Source organism: Pituophis catenifer, unplaced genomic scaffold (assembly GCF_029215685.1).
Source record: "Pituophis catenifer annectens isolate HBS135680 unplaced genomic scaffold, rPitCat1.0.hap2 SCAF_2, whole genome shotgun sequence".
Taxonomy (NCBI): Eukaryota; Metazoa; Chordata; class Lepidosauria; order Squamata; family Colubridae; genus Pituophis; species Pituophis catenifer.
Genome location: NW_027256882.1, coordinates 155972251 through 155989494, shown reverse-complemented (window position 1 = coordinate 155989494; position 17244 = coordinate 155972251). Strand labels below are relative to the sequence as shown.

General features: G+C 40.8%; 1 protein-coding gene across 1 annotated transcript; it reads right to left on the bottom strand.

The window, feature by feature from the left end:
• Window positions 1-2492: 2492 nt before the first annotated feature.
• ANKRD33 (ankyrin repeat domain 33) lies at window positions 2493-12463 on the bottom strand. Its single transcript, XM_070934856.1, has 5 exons — window positions 12440-12463; window positions 9851-9980; window positions 8581-8721; window positions 4199-4920; window positions 2493-2540 (listed from the first exon to the last, which is right to left on the bottom strand). The coding sequence occupies exons 1-5, from the start codon at window positions 12461-12463 to the stop codon at window positions 2493-2495; spliced, it is 1065 nt and encodes a 354-aa protein (XP_070790957.1).
• Between the last annotated feature and the right edge of the window lie 4781 nt (window positions 12464-17244).

The window sequence follows — 17244 nt, the reverse complement described above, 5'->3', positions numbered from 1 at the left end:
TCACCACAGTAATCATATATTGAAATAATCTTCCATGGCTTTTTTTCTATTCATTAGTCCTTAAAGAAAATGCTAGCTTGGATTGAATGTTGATCTTTAAAATCCTGTGTATAAAAAAAGAATGTATTGGAATCAGTGGTGAAATGTAGCCGGTTCTATCCAGCTCAGGTGAACCAATAGTGCTGGTGGTGGGAGGCTCCGCCCACCCGCCTGGCCGTCATCATGTCCCGTTTTTGACCCTCTGCGCATGTGTGGAGGAGGCGCGCATGCTCACATTTGTGAACCAGTAGCGCAGGTAAGTAGATTTCACCCCTGATTTGAATCCAATTTTTAAAGCTTTTATTTATGTGCATGATAAAATGTCCCTTCATGTTGTTCACATTTCTAACATACATCTGAAGTGCCTTTATATATTCTGTATAGTGGTGGGGTTCAAATAATTTAACAACCGGTTCTCCCAGGGTCAGGTTGGCTCTTGTGGCAGGGAGGCCCATCCCCGTCTTCCAGCTGCGCAGCACATGTGGGATGAGACACCTGTGATGGCCAACCTAACCCTGGGTGAACCGATTGTTAAATTACCCCCCTGCCCCCTGCTATCAAAGTGGATCTGGGTCGCTGCGCTGCACTGCAATGGAGAAACGGGCAATGGAGTGGCTGGCATGAGGGAAGGAGGAGGAGCAGGGAGAAGAAAGAGGGAAAGTGGCTTCCTTCCCTCCTTCCTTCCCTCGTGCCAGCCACTCCGTTGCCCGTTTCTCCAGTGCAGTGCAGTGCAGTGCCCAGGTTCCACTTTGATAGCGGGGAAAGGGATGAGTAATTTAACAACCAGTTCACACGAACCAGTGAGAACCAGCTGAATCCCACCACTGATTCTGTATTTCTCCAATAAATCATTTTAGAAAAAAATCTGTTTGAGATCGTAACACAATATAAATTTCAACCTTTTTAACACATTTTCCCACTGATCTATCTGTATAACCAAAATTCTTAGTTTATTAATATTTAATTAGATAAAAATAAAATAATTAGTATCCTTGTGCTATTAACGGCTTTCTCAATTTGATATTCCTCTGTTAATTTTCCAGTCAGTCCTGGTATATCAACCATTCAGTTTCATCTGCCAGTTCTCATATGCTTCTTGTGCTGAGATCCATAAAGGTACTTTTAGGCACAACCTGGGTTTGTATCTATTCCATATTCTCAATATGGCACATCTAATAATATGATTTTTAAAGTCCACATTAATTTTAATTTTAACATATGACAAATATCCATGCCATCCAAACTTCGGGTCATGATCTTCTAACGTAAGACTTGTTTCTCAGCTACATCATTTTTTTTTTCATCCAGATCGAACAACAAGCAGGGAAATACAATTTCAAATTAAGTAAACTCCAATCCTCCTCTTTTCTTTGAATCTTATAACACTTTATTTTTAACTTGGGGTTTTTCTTTTCCCTGTTCCATTTGTCATGGATTCTTTTACATATACCCAAATTAGTAGGCTCCAAAACACAAGACAGCCAACACAACAAACCAGGACCCTAAGCAGCAGACACACAAGCACTCAAATCTAGTATTCATTGCTCACTACCCCATTCTTTCCCACTTCACCATAGCCTCCTACTGTTCCTCCTTCTCCTACTACTTGTGAGTCCTACTGCTGGAGAACAGTATCCTCAGAGGTGGTATTCAGCAGGTTATGACCAGTTCTGGAGAACTGGTAGTGGAAATTTTGAGTAGTTTGGAGAACCGGTAAATACCACCTCTGACTGGCCCCGCCCCCATCTATTCTCTGCCTCCCGAGTTCCAGCTGATTGAGAGGAAATGGGGATTTTGCAGTAACCTTCCTCTGGAGTGGGGTGGGAATGGAGATTTTACAGTATCCTTCCCCTGTCATGTCCACCAAGCCACACCCACCAGCCACGCCCACAGAACCGATAGTAAAAAAAATTTGAATCCCACCACTGAGTATCCTTATCTATCTGCTTTAGGTTGCTTCAGGCTGCTTTATTTCCACAGATGAACAGATACCCAGCTGCCTCTCTGCTCAGACTTTATTGCCAACAGTTGCTTTGCTGGCTAGGGAAAGGCCACAGCAAAATAAATGCTGGCCATCATATAGGCAACCTGTCCTGTCACACCACATAAATGTAGATAGTTTTTGCCATTGTTAAAATGGTACAACTGTTGCTAAAGTAGATATTACACAAAATAAAAACATCATTCTTAGCAAAACTTTGATTTTTATCATAGAAATTCTCCCCAAGTGACATATTTTAATTTCTCCCATCTTAACATGTCCTTCTTAATTTCAGTCCATATCTAACATACTGTAATTATTTCAAAATAACATTGAATTCATATTTGTCACAGTAATACCCACTATTTTATTTCCTCCCACAATCTTAAAAATAGTTTTCTCCAGCAATTCTATATGATCTTCTAATTTTCTATTTTTGTTAACATCAAAAAATGATTTATTCTTACTTGCTCTACGAGAACGGAATGTATGCTACAGAGAAATGAAAGGTAAGTTGAACCTAGTTCAGAAAGTGAAAAAAAGAAATAAAGACAAATCGCATGTTTTGTTTGTTTTAAATAAATAAATAAATATAATTGTCACATCTTCCCAGCTTCATAAATTTCTTGAACTTGGTAATAGCACATCCAAACCAATCACTCCGCTTTTCTACAGATGTGACCTCAGCTCTCAACTTCAGAGAAAAGATTGTAAAATCTAGTTGTGATGGCCCTTTTTGTAGAGCTGAGATGGGCAAGTCTAGAGGGCCCCTGGTGGCCTTGTTTTTTCATATTTTAGATGGCAGGATAAAGAATGAGAGGTAGGAGGGCACTGGAAAGTAAACTACTTTCCATTCTCATTTTTTAAAAAAGTGGAAACTATCCTAAATTGTTCTGTTGATTTTTGTTTTTGAAGATCTAAAAGATCAGATTAAGGATTGATCATCATGCAAGAAATCTATGTACTACTGTGTTTCCTCGAAAATAAGACCCTGTCTTATATTTTTTGAACCCTGAAATAAGCGCTTGGCCTTATTTTCGGGGAGGTCTTATTATTTTGGAGTGCGTTGAGCGAGACAGGAATCTTCTTGCCATCTTACCTGATTTTCAGCTCTGTCTCCCTGACCCTAACCATAGGAAATGGCGGGGACCGGCTGCAAATGCTTTTAAATATTTTCAGGGAGGTCTTATTTTCAGGGGAAGGTTTATTTTTGGGGAGGTCTTATTTTGGGGGAGGTCTTATTTTTGGAGAAACACAGTATATGTAGCCATTAAGAATCTACATTGATGTGATGGCACATAATAAATCAATTCAGAACTTTTTGCATGGTGTGTGTATGTGTGTTAAATGTGAAATAAAGCATATGACCTTGGACTTTACCTCTCACAAAAGAAAAAGAAAGAGAAAGAAAGAAAGAAAGAAAGAGAGAGAGAGAAAGAGAGAGAGAGAGAGAGAGAGAGAGAGAGAGAGAGAGAGAGAGAGAAAGGAAGAGAGAAAGAGAAAAAAAAGAGAAAGAAACACACTGTTGAAAATTAGGTATTTTGTTACTTGTTTTCAGCAATACTTTCTAGAGCTGCTAGGGAGTTGCAGAATGGATGCTGGGGGATTCTCCCTGACTTAATTTAGAATATTATCTGGAAGCAACTCTTCCTTTGCCCACCTAAGGGCTCAGACTACCAATGAGGCAATGCTCTTGGGAAAATAATAATTATAAGATTATGCATCTTAAATGTAACTTTCTTGGGAAGAAAGAAAATATACATTGAAAAGAGAGCGAGAGGGCATTTCTTCCCAATCTTGCCCATTTTCAAGTTCTAATTCTCCCAATCTGCTTCTCTTCCACAGCTTTTTCACCAAAACTCGAAAGGAAGGACGCTAAGCATATTCTTAAGGTTCATTTGAGGACCGGAGTTGGGATATTCCATGCAAGGGAGACATTAAATATACACTCTTTCTTCTGTAACACCCACACTTTCCATCCTGAGGATTAGAGTCTATTACCAATATTGGCAAGTAACTCTAGAATTAGTTCCTTAGCGTGACCAAAAATTGAGAAAGTATCCATAAGGGTGCTGATATTTCTCTGAATCACCCTAAGGCAGAGTTTTACTTTGTCTTTGGAGTATCATTTTCTTCTTGCATCCCCAAACATTACAACTATTCGCCTTTTCCTTTAGCCTTGTCTGGCTTCTTCTTGTGCCCCTCTGCTTCCTCAGATTTCTTCTTCTCTTCTTTCAGCTCCGTGTATCGCCATTTAGGCACCTGCAATGCATTCTTTTTTTTAGTCTTGGGTGGTTTGTTCTCTTCAGGAATTGACTGAGCAGATGACTTGCTGATCTTAATTTTTGGAATCGTGCTGTTAAATCGCATAGGAAGTGACAGAAACTTCACAATGAGACTAGGGGATTGATATGGTATCAGGGTTTGGGTCCTGAACTGGCTACTGCTGCACGATCTGCTATTTACTGATTTGGCATCGGGATCAGATACATATTGGTTGAGAATTTCTGGCACTGAGTGTCTCTGCTTGCCTACTTCCGGTGGGCTGTCAGGACATAGCGTCTGACAAGCCGTGGTCACAAATGGGCTGGCCAAGGACGTGGTCATGCGCACCATGTGATCCATCACCCCATCCGTCTCGGGGTCTTGTGGGAAACGGATGGTAAACATGGAGCAAATGTGATCAGACAGACGCTTGGCTCTGGATTTTGTAGCCGTCGCTTGGGCCACCAGTTCAGGCAGAGGTGGCCACTCTGGCAAGTACTTGTTAGAGAATTGCTGGGCACAAGGGCGTTGCAAAAGGATTCTGATCCGCATGATAGTTTCAAAGCATCCACTCATGGCTGCCCATTCCTGTGCAGTCTTTCCTTTCACGGGGTCCACAACAGCAATGTCAGCTCCTAGGAGAAAGCACACACGATGAGAAGTCCAGCGTATTTCATTCCCAAGTCTACGCTTGCATATCACTGCCCCCTGGATGTTGCTCCAGAAGTCTGGTTTTGGAATTGCTTTCACTGTCCCATTTTGAGATTCAAGGGAGGAGAAGCTGGGCCCCTTTACATTACCCAAAAACTGTTCTGCTCCTGTGCTAATTCTTTTTTTCTCCAGGTGTATAGTTTTTGTACATCTGAGTTGTGCAATTGAGTTGTGCATTGAGTAGAGAATCATGGATTGTAGAATTTTCTTGCCTATCTTTCCTTCTGAGGGCGAAAGCAGCTTCCATAGGGACATATGTGAACATGTATGTTTATATGTGAAAGTGTATGAGAGAGCATGTGTTATCACTAGGATTACAGTGGAGAAGAACTGATGAAAAAAGAATCCCTTGCCTGATAGCATAAGATTCAAGAAAAAAATAGATACTATCATCTTTAGAATTGAATAGTAGGCCCAGTTTCCTCCAAAGATTTCCATTAGGACACCTTGCGGAGGTCATCAGATATAAATATGTAAACAATATGGTTAAAAAGGATTGGGGATTCTTTTGGTTCCTGTCTGCAAGCAGATGGAAGAAGATGTAAGTTTTTAAAAAAATGACATGGAGAGTGAGATCAAATGGAAGACAGAATTGCTGGTTTTTATCATTAGCTGGATTGGGGTAGGATTCTGGAAGTCAGGAGTTTGATTCATGTAGATTATCTAGTCTGACAAAATTTCTATCAAAAGCTTCTGATTTGGGTGGGGGAATCTTTTTGAGCTTAGATTTGGATGGATGTTTTGCTTTACTTGTTTTTAATTGAGAACTTTTTTTTTATCAAGAGAACTGTACTGTTGTGTATGTTTCACAGATTAATTAGCAAGATGGGAACAACCAACCAAGCAACCAAAGTGTTCATTTGAGTAAGACCTTCCAAGATGTTCCAAGATACTTTCTCAACACCTGGTATCTTTGGACAACTGCCAGAATCCTTGGTAGAGTCTACAACTGATGGAGTACTGAATCGAGAATAATTAGGTCTAATTGCTGTTTTTATTTCACACAATACAACAACCCTGTGTACACATGGAATATGTAGCAGGAGAATCTGCTGGGAATATACCCAGATTTGCCACTCATATCAGCTTTTGAAGAGCTGTGCAATGAAAGTCCCTCTGTGAGATAGAAAATTAGGTAGGTAGATAGGTAGATAGATGATAGAGATAGATAGATAGATAGATAGATAGATAGATAGATAGATAGATAGGGATAGATACCAGGGGAACTTTCCTGCTATACTCTTATCATCCCTGCCCTTGGGCTTAACAGCCCTTTCAGCTATCTCTCTCTCTGTTTTCTTCCATTTCTGTACAGCTGAAGTGAACACATTCTGAAAATGTCTAAACTCCTTCTGGCTCATGCAGACAGTGAGAATGAATTTAGCTTTTTCAACTTCCCTTGCCCCTTTGCTTGCAGTTTCTAACAGATGGCTAAATGGAGAGATCTAGTATCTAATTAAAACCATCACCATCTCGGCAGTCCTGTGATTGGGTGGCTGCTGAAGCGGAGAAGGTGCAAGGAAGACAGGCTTCCTCCTAATGGGGAATGAGGACCGTGTCCTCCAGCTGCTAGCTAGAACAGAGGCAAAGGGGAACTAGTAAAAGGAACAGCAACATCAAAATTGGCTTAGTTTCCCATAGGCCCACTGAGGGTAGAATGTACTTTACTGAGTTATGGGGAAGAGATCATGATGTTGAACTTGTGGTGATCCTATGACTGTTGGCTGGCCTATGCAAAACAACAACCAAAGTAGACTTTCCCCAACATTAGAGTCTCTTTCCCTTCACAGAGCTGTCTACATTTCCAAACATTTCCCCCCCAATTTGGCTTTCACCTCCCTTCCCTCACAAGCCAACTTTTGCTGGCCTTGAAATATAAGAAGAGATAAGGGACATTATGAGCCAATCCATTTTCCCTCCAGCTGATTAACAGAAAAATTCAAGCAACAACAACAAAAAAGTAAAGGCACACTAAGCTGCCATGGTTTCCAGAATGATAAAAATCCCCTACATGTAGAAGAATATAAATTGGTCTCCATGCCCCCAATATATTCAACACACACTCTATGCAAAAATATAGAATGTATGTTAAAAAAATCATATATGTAAAATATGAGTAGCAGCAGTATCAACTTCCTTTGATTATTATTTTTTCTTTAAAAGGCTCTGCTAGTTGTGATCCTAGGCATCTGGCTGTGGAATTCTGGGAGTTGACGTCCATCTTTTCAAGTTGGCAAGGTTGAGAAAAACTGTCACAGAAGGATAGCAACCTGGTTCTTTTCCCATTTGTTCTAATCATGGTATAATGTCCCTGTGTGTAGAATAATGGCTTCCTTGACCCCAGGGCTAAGGCAGGAGATCTAGGCAGGCTGCTTATCAGTGTGTGAAACTGACTACAAATGTATTAAAGGCTTAGAATTGGACTAGCAGTTTTCCTTTCAAGCCCCAGCACTGAAAAAAAAAATCAAAAGGAAAGGAAGCAATCTAGCTTTGCTCCAATTTCAGATGAATAACATGGGGGTAGACAAACACTGATTTAGCCTGTAAAAAGAAGTAAAGTCATGGGAATGGCCAAACCTGGAATATCTAAAAAAAAAAAAAAGGGTGTGTGTGTGTGTGTGTGTTTCTTAACCATAGCCAACTTTAAGATGTGTGGACCAACTTCCATAATTCCCCAGTGAGCATGCTGGCTAGGGAATTTTGGGGAGTTGAAGTCCACACATTTTAGAGTTGCTGAGGTTGAGAAACTCTGGTCTACAATATCTGTGTGTGAATGGAAGGGGCCCACTATGGAAAGGGACAAGTCAACACTATGCTGGCAAATCTTTTTATGGGGATTAGGTTGTTCCAAGAGTTATTAAAGATAAAAGGCTCTAAATTATGGCTCCCCCGCAATTTGTCTATTGTGGCTATTTTTGAGCTGTTTTTCATCCCATGCATGCTGGTGAGTAACAAAGAGAATTGCTTTTGCTGTCCTGCACTGCTCGGTGTTATGTATTGTATATAGTTGTCAATTGAAGTTCTCAGTCTGGTCCTCTGTTGGAGCGGGAAGATACTCTCTCCTGATTGGTTGTGGGCTGATCAGCTTCTCTATAAAAGGAGCTGTGTCAGCCAGGGAGCAACAATTGCCTCACAGGCAGTATTGAATAAAGAGCTGTCAAAAATTACTCTGGCCTCACCTCCATTCTTCACCCAGAATATAACACTAATCTCTTCATGAAAGGGGGCCATTACCCTGAAAATCCCTACAGAGTCTCTTTTTTTGGTGTGGTCTAAACTCCTCTTTTTTCTTCTTAGCTTTATTTCTAGCATCCTGGAACAACTGCAATTTGGTTCTTCTAGGTTTCTCTTTAGGGACATGGAAGAAAAGACTGTCTGGAAGCAATGTTTTGTTTTCTAAACCATTATGAAAAGTACATCTCTCACTCATATTCCAGTTTGGGGGAGGGAAGTTTGTACACCGGCTCTCCTTGAAAAAAGAGATGCCCCTAATGTTTCTAACTAACTTTCTAAATACCAGATTATGTGAATTCCAAGAACATTAAAATCAACATCTGGAAAGTCAGCGGCAATTAATCGTATACCTGCCATGAGCAAGGCTGCAATGCAATCGTTCTTCCCTCTTACTGCAGCCTTCATGAGTGCAGTCAGGCCTCTGTCATCCTGCATCTCAATGTCTACTCCTGGATAGTAATTCAGAAGATAGTTCAAAATAGTAATGTATCCTTTGTGGCAACAGAGAGAGAAAGGGAACAGTGTTAGGAATGCACTGAGATCTCCAAAGAAAGATACTCATTACCATCTAAAGGCAGCATCAATCACAAAGAATCCACAGTTCTACTCTAGGGGCGTATTCTTAATTTTGTTTGATTTTTCATTTTGTGCAGCTCCCCATCACTTTTGCTTTGCAGACAGTTTATAACTAGTTCTTTTCCATAGACACAAATCATCAATGTGTGTATAAATGAACTGACTAACAAACCCCCTGAGATCCTGTTTGTGGAACTGTCCTAAGACCCCATACCACTTTAAAATTTCACACATTGCCTATGTTGAAACTGAAGGAAAATGTTAGGGGAGGCCCCAAATAAATATCTTCTTCTGCTCCTTTTTTGCCCCAACCAGAATCAGTTAGCACACAAACTGGAAACCCAACCCAACTCACTTACAGTATTCCCAAGTGTACCAGAGGTGGTATTCAGCCGGTTCTGACCGGTTCTGGAGAACCGGTAGCAGAAATTTTGAGTAGTTTGGTGAACCGGCAAATACCACCTCTGAATGGCCCCGCCCCCATCTATTCTCTGCCTCCTGAGTCCCAGCTGATCGGCTGGGTCTTCTTTTGTTGCCCTGCACAGGGAGCAGGTTAGTGGGGTGGGGAGGGAATGGAGATTTTACAGTATCCTTCCCTTCCCCTGCAGTGGGGTAGGGTAGAAATGGAGATTTTACAGTATCCATTCCCTGACATGCCCACCAAGCCCACCAAGCCACGCCCACAGAATCAGTAGTAAAAAATTTTGAATCCCACCACTGAAGTGTACATTCAAAACCCACCCACCCCCTCCTTCCTGGTAAATGCATCCTATGAGAGATGCAGGACATAAAGATCCAACAGTAGTGTTTTTTTTCCCCCCATTAAATATTGGTCTGGATAGATAATGATTTTAAACAAGGGTATGACAGAAAGGGAAAAGTCCTTCCCCCCCCCCCCCACCATTTGGAACCGTGTTCTTCAGCTTGCTGGTTTTAAAATTCTGATCAAACATCCCGCTGATGTTTGAATCTTTTATGTTCTTTGAAGTCCCCTGTGTCTTGCCTGGTGTAATGTGGTGTATAGAAAATAGTAACTTTTCCTACCTGCTTGGGCTGCCACCATAAGTGCTGTGTTTCCATCATTATCCTGGTGGTTGACGTCTATGTAGGGGCATTTACTGAGAAGAATGACAATATCTTTGAAACCCCGGTAACATGCTACCAAGAGACCGTTCTGGAGAGCAAGAGGGAAAAGGTTAAGTTTCCATCTTCTAGAGCACACAAGATCTTTCCCCATCCATCCTTTCAGGTTTTGAGGTCTACGATCCCAATATCTTGATGGTTGCTGCATCATTGTGGCTAACCCTGGTGCAATAAGATCATACTTCTGAGCTTGTTCAGTGGCCAAGTGAATACCACACAGGGACTGGATGCCATGTAGCAAAAATGATTTTCCATTGCCATCCTTGGTAACTTTGTTCCAGGGGTGAAATCCAGCAGGTTCTGACAGGTTCTGGAGAACCGGTAGCAGAAATTTTGAGCAGTTCGGAGAACTGGTAGCAGAAATTCTGGATAGTATAGAGAACCGGCAAATACCACCTCTGGCTGGTCCCAGAGTGGGGTGGGGATGAAGATTTTGCAGTATCCTTCCCTGCCACGCCCACCAAACCACACCACGCCCACCAAGCCATGTCCACAGAACCGGTAGTAAAAAAATTTGGATTTCACCACTGCTCTGTTCATCCTGATCCATCATAAGATTGACACTGGAGATAGGCCTCTTTGGTTAACCATGAGTAGAAAGTGGCAATCAATACAGGGTGATGATATTAGCAGGGATTAGACATATATTTTCTCATGTATAAGGCACATTTTTATATTGTAGCTAGTCTACTATATTTCCCCTTTTAGATCCTCCCAGAGCATATAAGACAATTGGCTGACTTGCAAAAACCATAAGCTTCTTAGGGGCTTAAACCCTGGAGGATAGGGTGTTAGGGCTTCTCAGAGTGAATAATCAGAATGCAAAACACCTTTTCTTATATGAGTATAAGCGAGTGATTATTTTGCAGGAGAGAATGAAGGGGCCTACAGCAGTGGGATGGGCTGTTTCCCCTTGGTAGGAACTCCAGCTTCATCCTGCACTCCCCTCTTGGTATTTCTAAGATGTGTGCGTGTGGAGGTGTTATTCCCCCACTCCAGGAAACATTGCGAAGGGAGAATGAGGGTGGAGCATGGTGAAGAAACTGGGGTAGAGCAACATAACATGTTCAAGGGAGAATGGGGTAGGACTGGTGGCCCTGAGCAAGCATCCTAATCTCCTAAGAGCCCAACTCAAGTGTTGCATCTTTTCCACTTCTGTGTATAAAACCTGGAAATCACAGCCACTAACCCAATTATGAAGAGAACTATGTCTATCTAGCATCATAAATGCATCCGACAAGAAGTATTCACTTTAGTTTTTGGTTGAATTGGCGATGATGGTGAGGAATACTATGAATAAATTCCACTTTAGGACTAAAACTTGAAAATAATAGCAACATAGGCCAATGATCTGTCCCAGATGACTTTACTATTCATTCAGTTGGATAAACGGGTGTGTCTTTGTGCCATTCAGTCATGGTTTCCCATATTATCTAGCCAGGCACAAACATCAAATAGGTTGTTCATAACTGCTTCATGAAGCCGCCATATTAAGGTAAGTTGGATCTGTGGAATGACTGGATTCATTGATTTATTTTGAGAGATCACCAGCTACAATCCCTAGACTCTCAGTGGTATAGTCTAATAAAACATTATAAATAAAAATATCTGATGGTAAAAATATAAATTACATAAGTATAAAATCCTAAAATCTAAACGCCCTCCTAGTACAGTCATCCATCCTAAGTATCATGGATCATTGTAGGTGCTCTGGGACAACTCAGTTTTCAGTAGTTTCCAGAAGGCCAAATTATAAAGAGAGAAGCAACCTAGAACTAAGGAGACATTTCCTGACAGTTTGAATAATTAATCAGTGGAACAACTTGCCTCCAGAAGTTGTGGGGGCTCCAACACTGGAGACTTTTCAGAAGAAATTGAACAACTATTTTGTCTGAAATTGTATAGGGTTTCCTTGAGCAGGGGGTTGGACTATAAGATCTGCAAAGTCTCTTCCAACTCATGTTATTCTGATGTTATTCTGTTAGGGGCTAGTCCCAATTCAAGGGGGAAGTTATCCCAAAGTCTAAGAAAAGGTCCCATAGAAAGAAAGAACACACGAGCTTTCTTGTAAATACCTTGTGGAGATGGGGGACTACCAGCAGTTTCTCCTGGGATAAACAATTGTGTTTGAAAAAGGGCAGAAGATACTTCCATGCCAGGCCGTATTGACTTTATACACAATCACTAACACATTGACTTGCATTTGGAAGCTAATCAGAATCCTGTACAGGGATTGGAGCAATGGAGTAGTATGTTCATGTCAGTGAGTGCTAACCACAAATGGACCACTGATTCTGGAGCAATAGAAGGTTGCAGGTGATCTTTAAGTAATTGACTAAGTCTAACTGTTAAGACCAGTAAAGCTAGGGATAGAAGACCTACAAAGCTGAACATTGTTCTAGTTATATCCCAGTTGAACTATACCATCATAGGACCATTTCATCTCCAGTTCACACCTGCTGTGTCAGGTCAGGAAGGAGGTCTAATTACCTTTCCATTGATATCCAACTCCATGGCTTCTTCCCTGGTCACCCCCCTGTCAAGTTTATCCTGCAATAACTTTGCATTATTTTTGACACAGCACCGGTACAACGTGATCGCTTGGTAGTCCTCACTGTCAGATGGAACATCTTCATAGTCTGGGAAGACGGAGTCTTCGGAGAAGAGGCTGAAAGTATCTGAATAGTTCTCCTGCCTTTCATTGTCTTCATCCTCAAAGTCTAGTTCTTCACTGGAATTGCTTAGGGTGGGTGATGTGTTTGGGTCTCTTCCATTGTCGTCATTTTCATCCAGCCTGCTCACAGAAAGTAGCTTTTGATGTGGTTTTGGCGGCCCATATTCTTCCCCCTGGAAAGGACTATTCTTGTCTTCTTTCTCAACTACATACGGGGGATCTGCAATGCAAAAGAGAAGGCCTATGTTCATGGGTTTGAGAGAATTATACTAATATTTATTGTTCTGAAGGGATGGGTATTTGTATTGGTCATTTGCCCAATATTCTCTATAATAAATTATATTCCAAAAGTAAAATAAGCAGATATTCTGCTCTGAAAAGAAACCTGAAACCATTGTAGCTCTCTATTTGGCAGCTGCGAAGATGAAAATACAGGTACAGTTAGTCCTTGACCTACATTCATTCATTTAGCAACCGTTTGAAGTTATAACAGCACTGAAAAAAGGGCCTTGCAACCTGTCCTCACAACCGTCACAGTATCCCTATGGGTCATGAGATCAGTATTCAGGCACTTGGCAACCAGCATTTATTTATGATAATTAAAGTGTCCTAGGCTCATGTGATCTCCGTTTGTGACATTCCCTGGTGACCGCCAACAAGCAAAATTAATTGGGAGGGAGCCAGATTTGCTTAACAATCATGCAATTCACTTAACAACCAGGGTGATCCACTTAACAACCATAACAAAAAAGAGGTAAAATCAGGCATGACTCAATAACTTCCTTGCTCAGCCATGGAAGTACCGATACCGATTGTGATTGTAAGTCGAGGGTTATATTTAGCAAGCGCAGCTGAGACCAGTAAATTGGCTGTTAAGCAAAGTCATCACTAGGGGAAACCATGACCCTGTTTATGATCTTACTTTAGCTTTCCTTTCCTTTAGATCAGAAATGTGAGGACTGGTTGCAAAGTTACTTTTTCGTCACATAATTGCGAAGAGTTGTTGCATGAGACAGTCACTAAACGAAAACTACCCCTATAGAGCAATGTTTCAAGATGTATTTGCAATGAGTATGGAATAGTAATGAGCGTGCATCCAACTTCTGGATAAAAATGAGCAAGTGAACAGGAAAGTTAATAGGCCTAGTTTAGGGGATTCAGCAGGGAGTACAAAGGAAAATGCCTTTTTCTCTAAAACCAGAGTTTGCATTTGGCTAATAGGAGTTTGAAAAAGAAAGAAAACCTTTCAACTGATAATTTGTTCCCTATGACTATCATTAGGTGTTATATCTTATGATTCTTGATGAATGTATCTTTTCTTTTATGTACACTGAGAGCGTATGCACCAAGACAGATTCCTTGTGTGTCCAATCACACTTGGCCAAGAAAGAATTCTATTCTATTCTATTCTATTCTATTCTATTCTATTCTATTCTATTCTATTCTATTCTATTCTATTCTATTCTATTCTAATGCTGTAACAAAAAAATGAAGGTAAACAGAAAGGGGGTCTCTGGTTATGGCCTGCAGTCAGCCAAAATTCCACAAAACAGCCTATGAGCTTTTCTGCAAAACAGTCTTTGTCTCTCTGCACATAAACAGCTGTAAATTCTTGTTAAGACTTGAAATGTTTTTTTTTCTATTTTAGCTGATGTCCTGCCTGGACAACAATTAACTCAGTCCTAATTGTTAGATTTCCTTTCCTTTCCTTTCCTTTCCTTTCCTTTCCTTTCCTTTCCTTTCCTTTCCTTTCCTTTCCTTTCCTTTCCTTTCCTCTCCTCTCCTCTCCTCCCCTCCCCTCCCCTCCCCTCCCCTCCCCTCTCCTCTCCTCTCCTCTCCTCTCCTCTCTTTTCTTTTCTTTTCCTTTCTTTTTTATTATTTTCCCTTCTGGGGCATTTCCTGTGAGTGAAAACAGCAAGAGAGAGGGGGAGACCATAATTTTATAGTTCAAAACAAGCCACTTGTCAAATTTTACTGAGCTGAAAGAAGTAAAGGGAAAAAAAATAGTCCCTCTTTCATTATTCCTTTGTTGAACCTCTTTCTTTCTTTCTTTCTTTCTTTCTTTCTTTCTTTCTTTCTTTCTTTCTTTCTTTCTTTCTTTCTTTCTTTCTTTCTTTCTTTCCTTCCTTCCTTCCTTCCTTCCTTCCTTCCTTCCTTCCTTCCTTCCTTCCTTCCTTCCTTCCTTCCTTCCTTCCTTCCTTCCTTTTAAAAAGGCATTTCATCACTCTCTACTGAACTCGGAGTAAAAAAAAACCTTCTATGCCAGACCGCTTCAAAGCCTAAAACAAAATGGTGTCCAGAGCAAAATTGAGGCGTCTCCCAAAATATACAACAACCACTCGGAACAGTTGTGTAAGACAAGAGCACTTGTGTAATATCGAATGAGGAGGTGGCCTCCCATATTAAGGGCAGACTGAGGATGACATCATCCGTTCTTACCCTGCACCACCATAGGTGGTGTGTCCTTGAGATGTTGGGAAAGCAGGAAGTGCAAATCAGTTCAAAGACAGGGCTTATTCTGAACTAGTCCAAAGGTCTTACAGAGAAATGTTCTTTTTCTTCTGCAGCGGCCTAGATTCAAAATATGCATAATCTGAGTTTGGTTTGTTTTCAACCTGTGTCTCCATGAACCACCACCTCGAAGTAACAGTAACAGAGTTGGAAAGGACTTTGGAGGTCATCTAGTCCAACCCCCTGCTCACACAGGAAACCAATACTAGGGTTTCTGATCGACAAGCTCAGTGTCTTAGCCCCTGAGCCACCTAGGGAGCTGCCTCATATCTATCTGTTACATATTTATTTCACAGTAACAAGCCACTGAATTTTAGGTCTGAAAAGGACAGAGCAAGGGCTTCCCCACCTCCCCGACTCCTCCAATACTTTCATACATATTTAGCTGCACATCAAGGATTTAGGAAAATGTTCATATTGTACCCCAATATTTTAAAAACCATTTCATACTTCAAGATCACTGTCTATAGAGAGTCTCCTTCAAACACAATAGCTTAGCATTGACCCAATTCCAAACACTAACTACATTCAGTAAGTACAACTCTGTAAATTTTTTATTCCAGTTTGTGTCAACGATCCTTGACTGCATTGCTTTAGGATCCCGATGTAAAATTGTACGGGTTCTTTTCAATCAATATCAACATGAACTTAACCATAAAATATATTGGCCTTGAGATTTCTAGGCTTCCCCTTGTCCTAAACTCTCCCAGGTTGAATGTGAAACCATTCACTACCTTTCTGTAAAGATTCTCAGTCATTCAGGTCATAGTTGTCCCGAAGGTGCTTTTTCAGGAGGCAACTGGACTTCCTTGGCTTTTTTTCTTTGAAGACGTTTCACTTCTCATATATAAATCCTTCCATTCCCCACTATCCTGTCAGAGCTGAAGAAGCTTCTTGGATGAAAAGCGAAACGACCATCTACTGGTCATTTCTATTCTTGCATCTGAAAAAGAGTCCCAAACCATGACAAGGAGGGGAATGTATTTATCTTTTAACAATTATTTCTAAGTTGCCTCCACTAATAACATAAGAAAGGTCACACCATCATAAAAACAATAAGACAAAGTACTCCCCCTCCAGCAAATAGACAATTTATAAAATGTGATATTATCAAACATCATAGAATCATACCCTATCCTGGGTATGAAAATACAACATAAAAAACAGACATCATTTTCTAACTTACTTGGCATCTTACATATTAAATAAGAACCTTCATAATGGCCTTATTTATATGGAAATGAAAATATATACCTGAGGATGAAATGGCTGCTCCATTGTTTGGTAATTCAAAGTGAGGATTGGAGAACTAGTGGGATCAATTGCTGTCAAAATGTCCAAACTCGTCTCATTAACTGAAGGTGATATCTGATGGAAATACCTTGGCTCAATCTTTTTTTGGAGATCAAGTATCTTAGCCTGTCTTAGAAGATGTCCTTTAGGGCTGCCCTTACTTCACTTAACCAAGGCTTTTCCAGAAACACTCCAGTAGTGGCTGTTGTGCTGCGTCCTCTGACTTCCGTTGCAGCATGACATGGCATACCTCTAGATGCTAGGACACGTGGAAATTTTCTGACACTGTTTCTGGTCACTTCAAAGGATGAAAGCTTTCGGCCTTGGGGATTTAACCTCCCAAGCTGTGACAGCTTGCACGTTGCCCTAGGCTTAGCTATGGAAGACGTCTTAATTTGTGGCATTGCTTAAAATGGCCCTGAGTAGGATTTAGAGTATTTAACTCCGAAGTTAATTTTAGCCTCCAATCTTTGTGGGCTCATTCCTTGCTGTGACCAGCAATACAAAGTTGTTCTGGCTTGGAGAAGAGAAGTCATTGGGTGAAGAGGAATAAAATGGCCTATGTTCTACTAGCCATTAAATATAATTTCTCCTTTGCCCATGCAAATCAATGCTAAGAAACAATCCCACTGCTAAAATGCCTATTCCTAAGTAGTTAGAGCAATCACTCCTAAAGACAAATCACAAATTCCACTAAATTCTGCATTTGTAGCCATGCTGTTGTTTTATCCATGCCCCTATATATAAATGAACCTGTATAGGCAGTTAGATTTGATCTACCAGTTTTTATTTTTAGAAAGGATATATTGTTTTTTTT

Excerpts from the sequence above, each read along its gene's own strand:
- ANKRD33 (XM_070934856.1), bottom strand. The coding sequence starts at position 12,463 with ATGGAGTTGGATATCAATGGAAAG. Across the intron at positions 9,981-12,439 it reads AGTTGGATATCAATGGAAAG|AACGGTCTCTTGGTAGCATG; the intron begins GTAATTAGACCT and ends CTTGCTCTCCAG. Across the intron at positions 2,541-4,198 it reads ACAAGAAGAAGCCAGACAAG|GTTCAACTTACCTTTCATTT; the intron begins GCTAAAGGAAAA and ends TTTCTGAACTAG.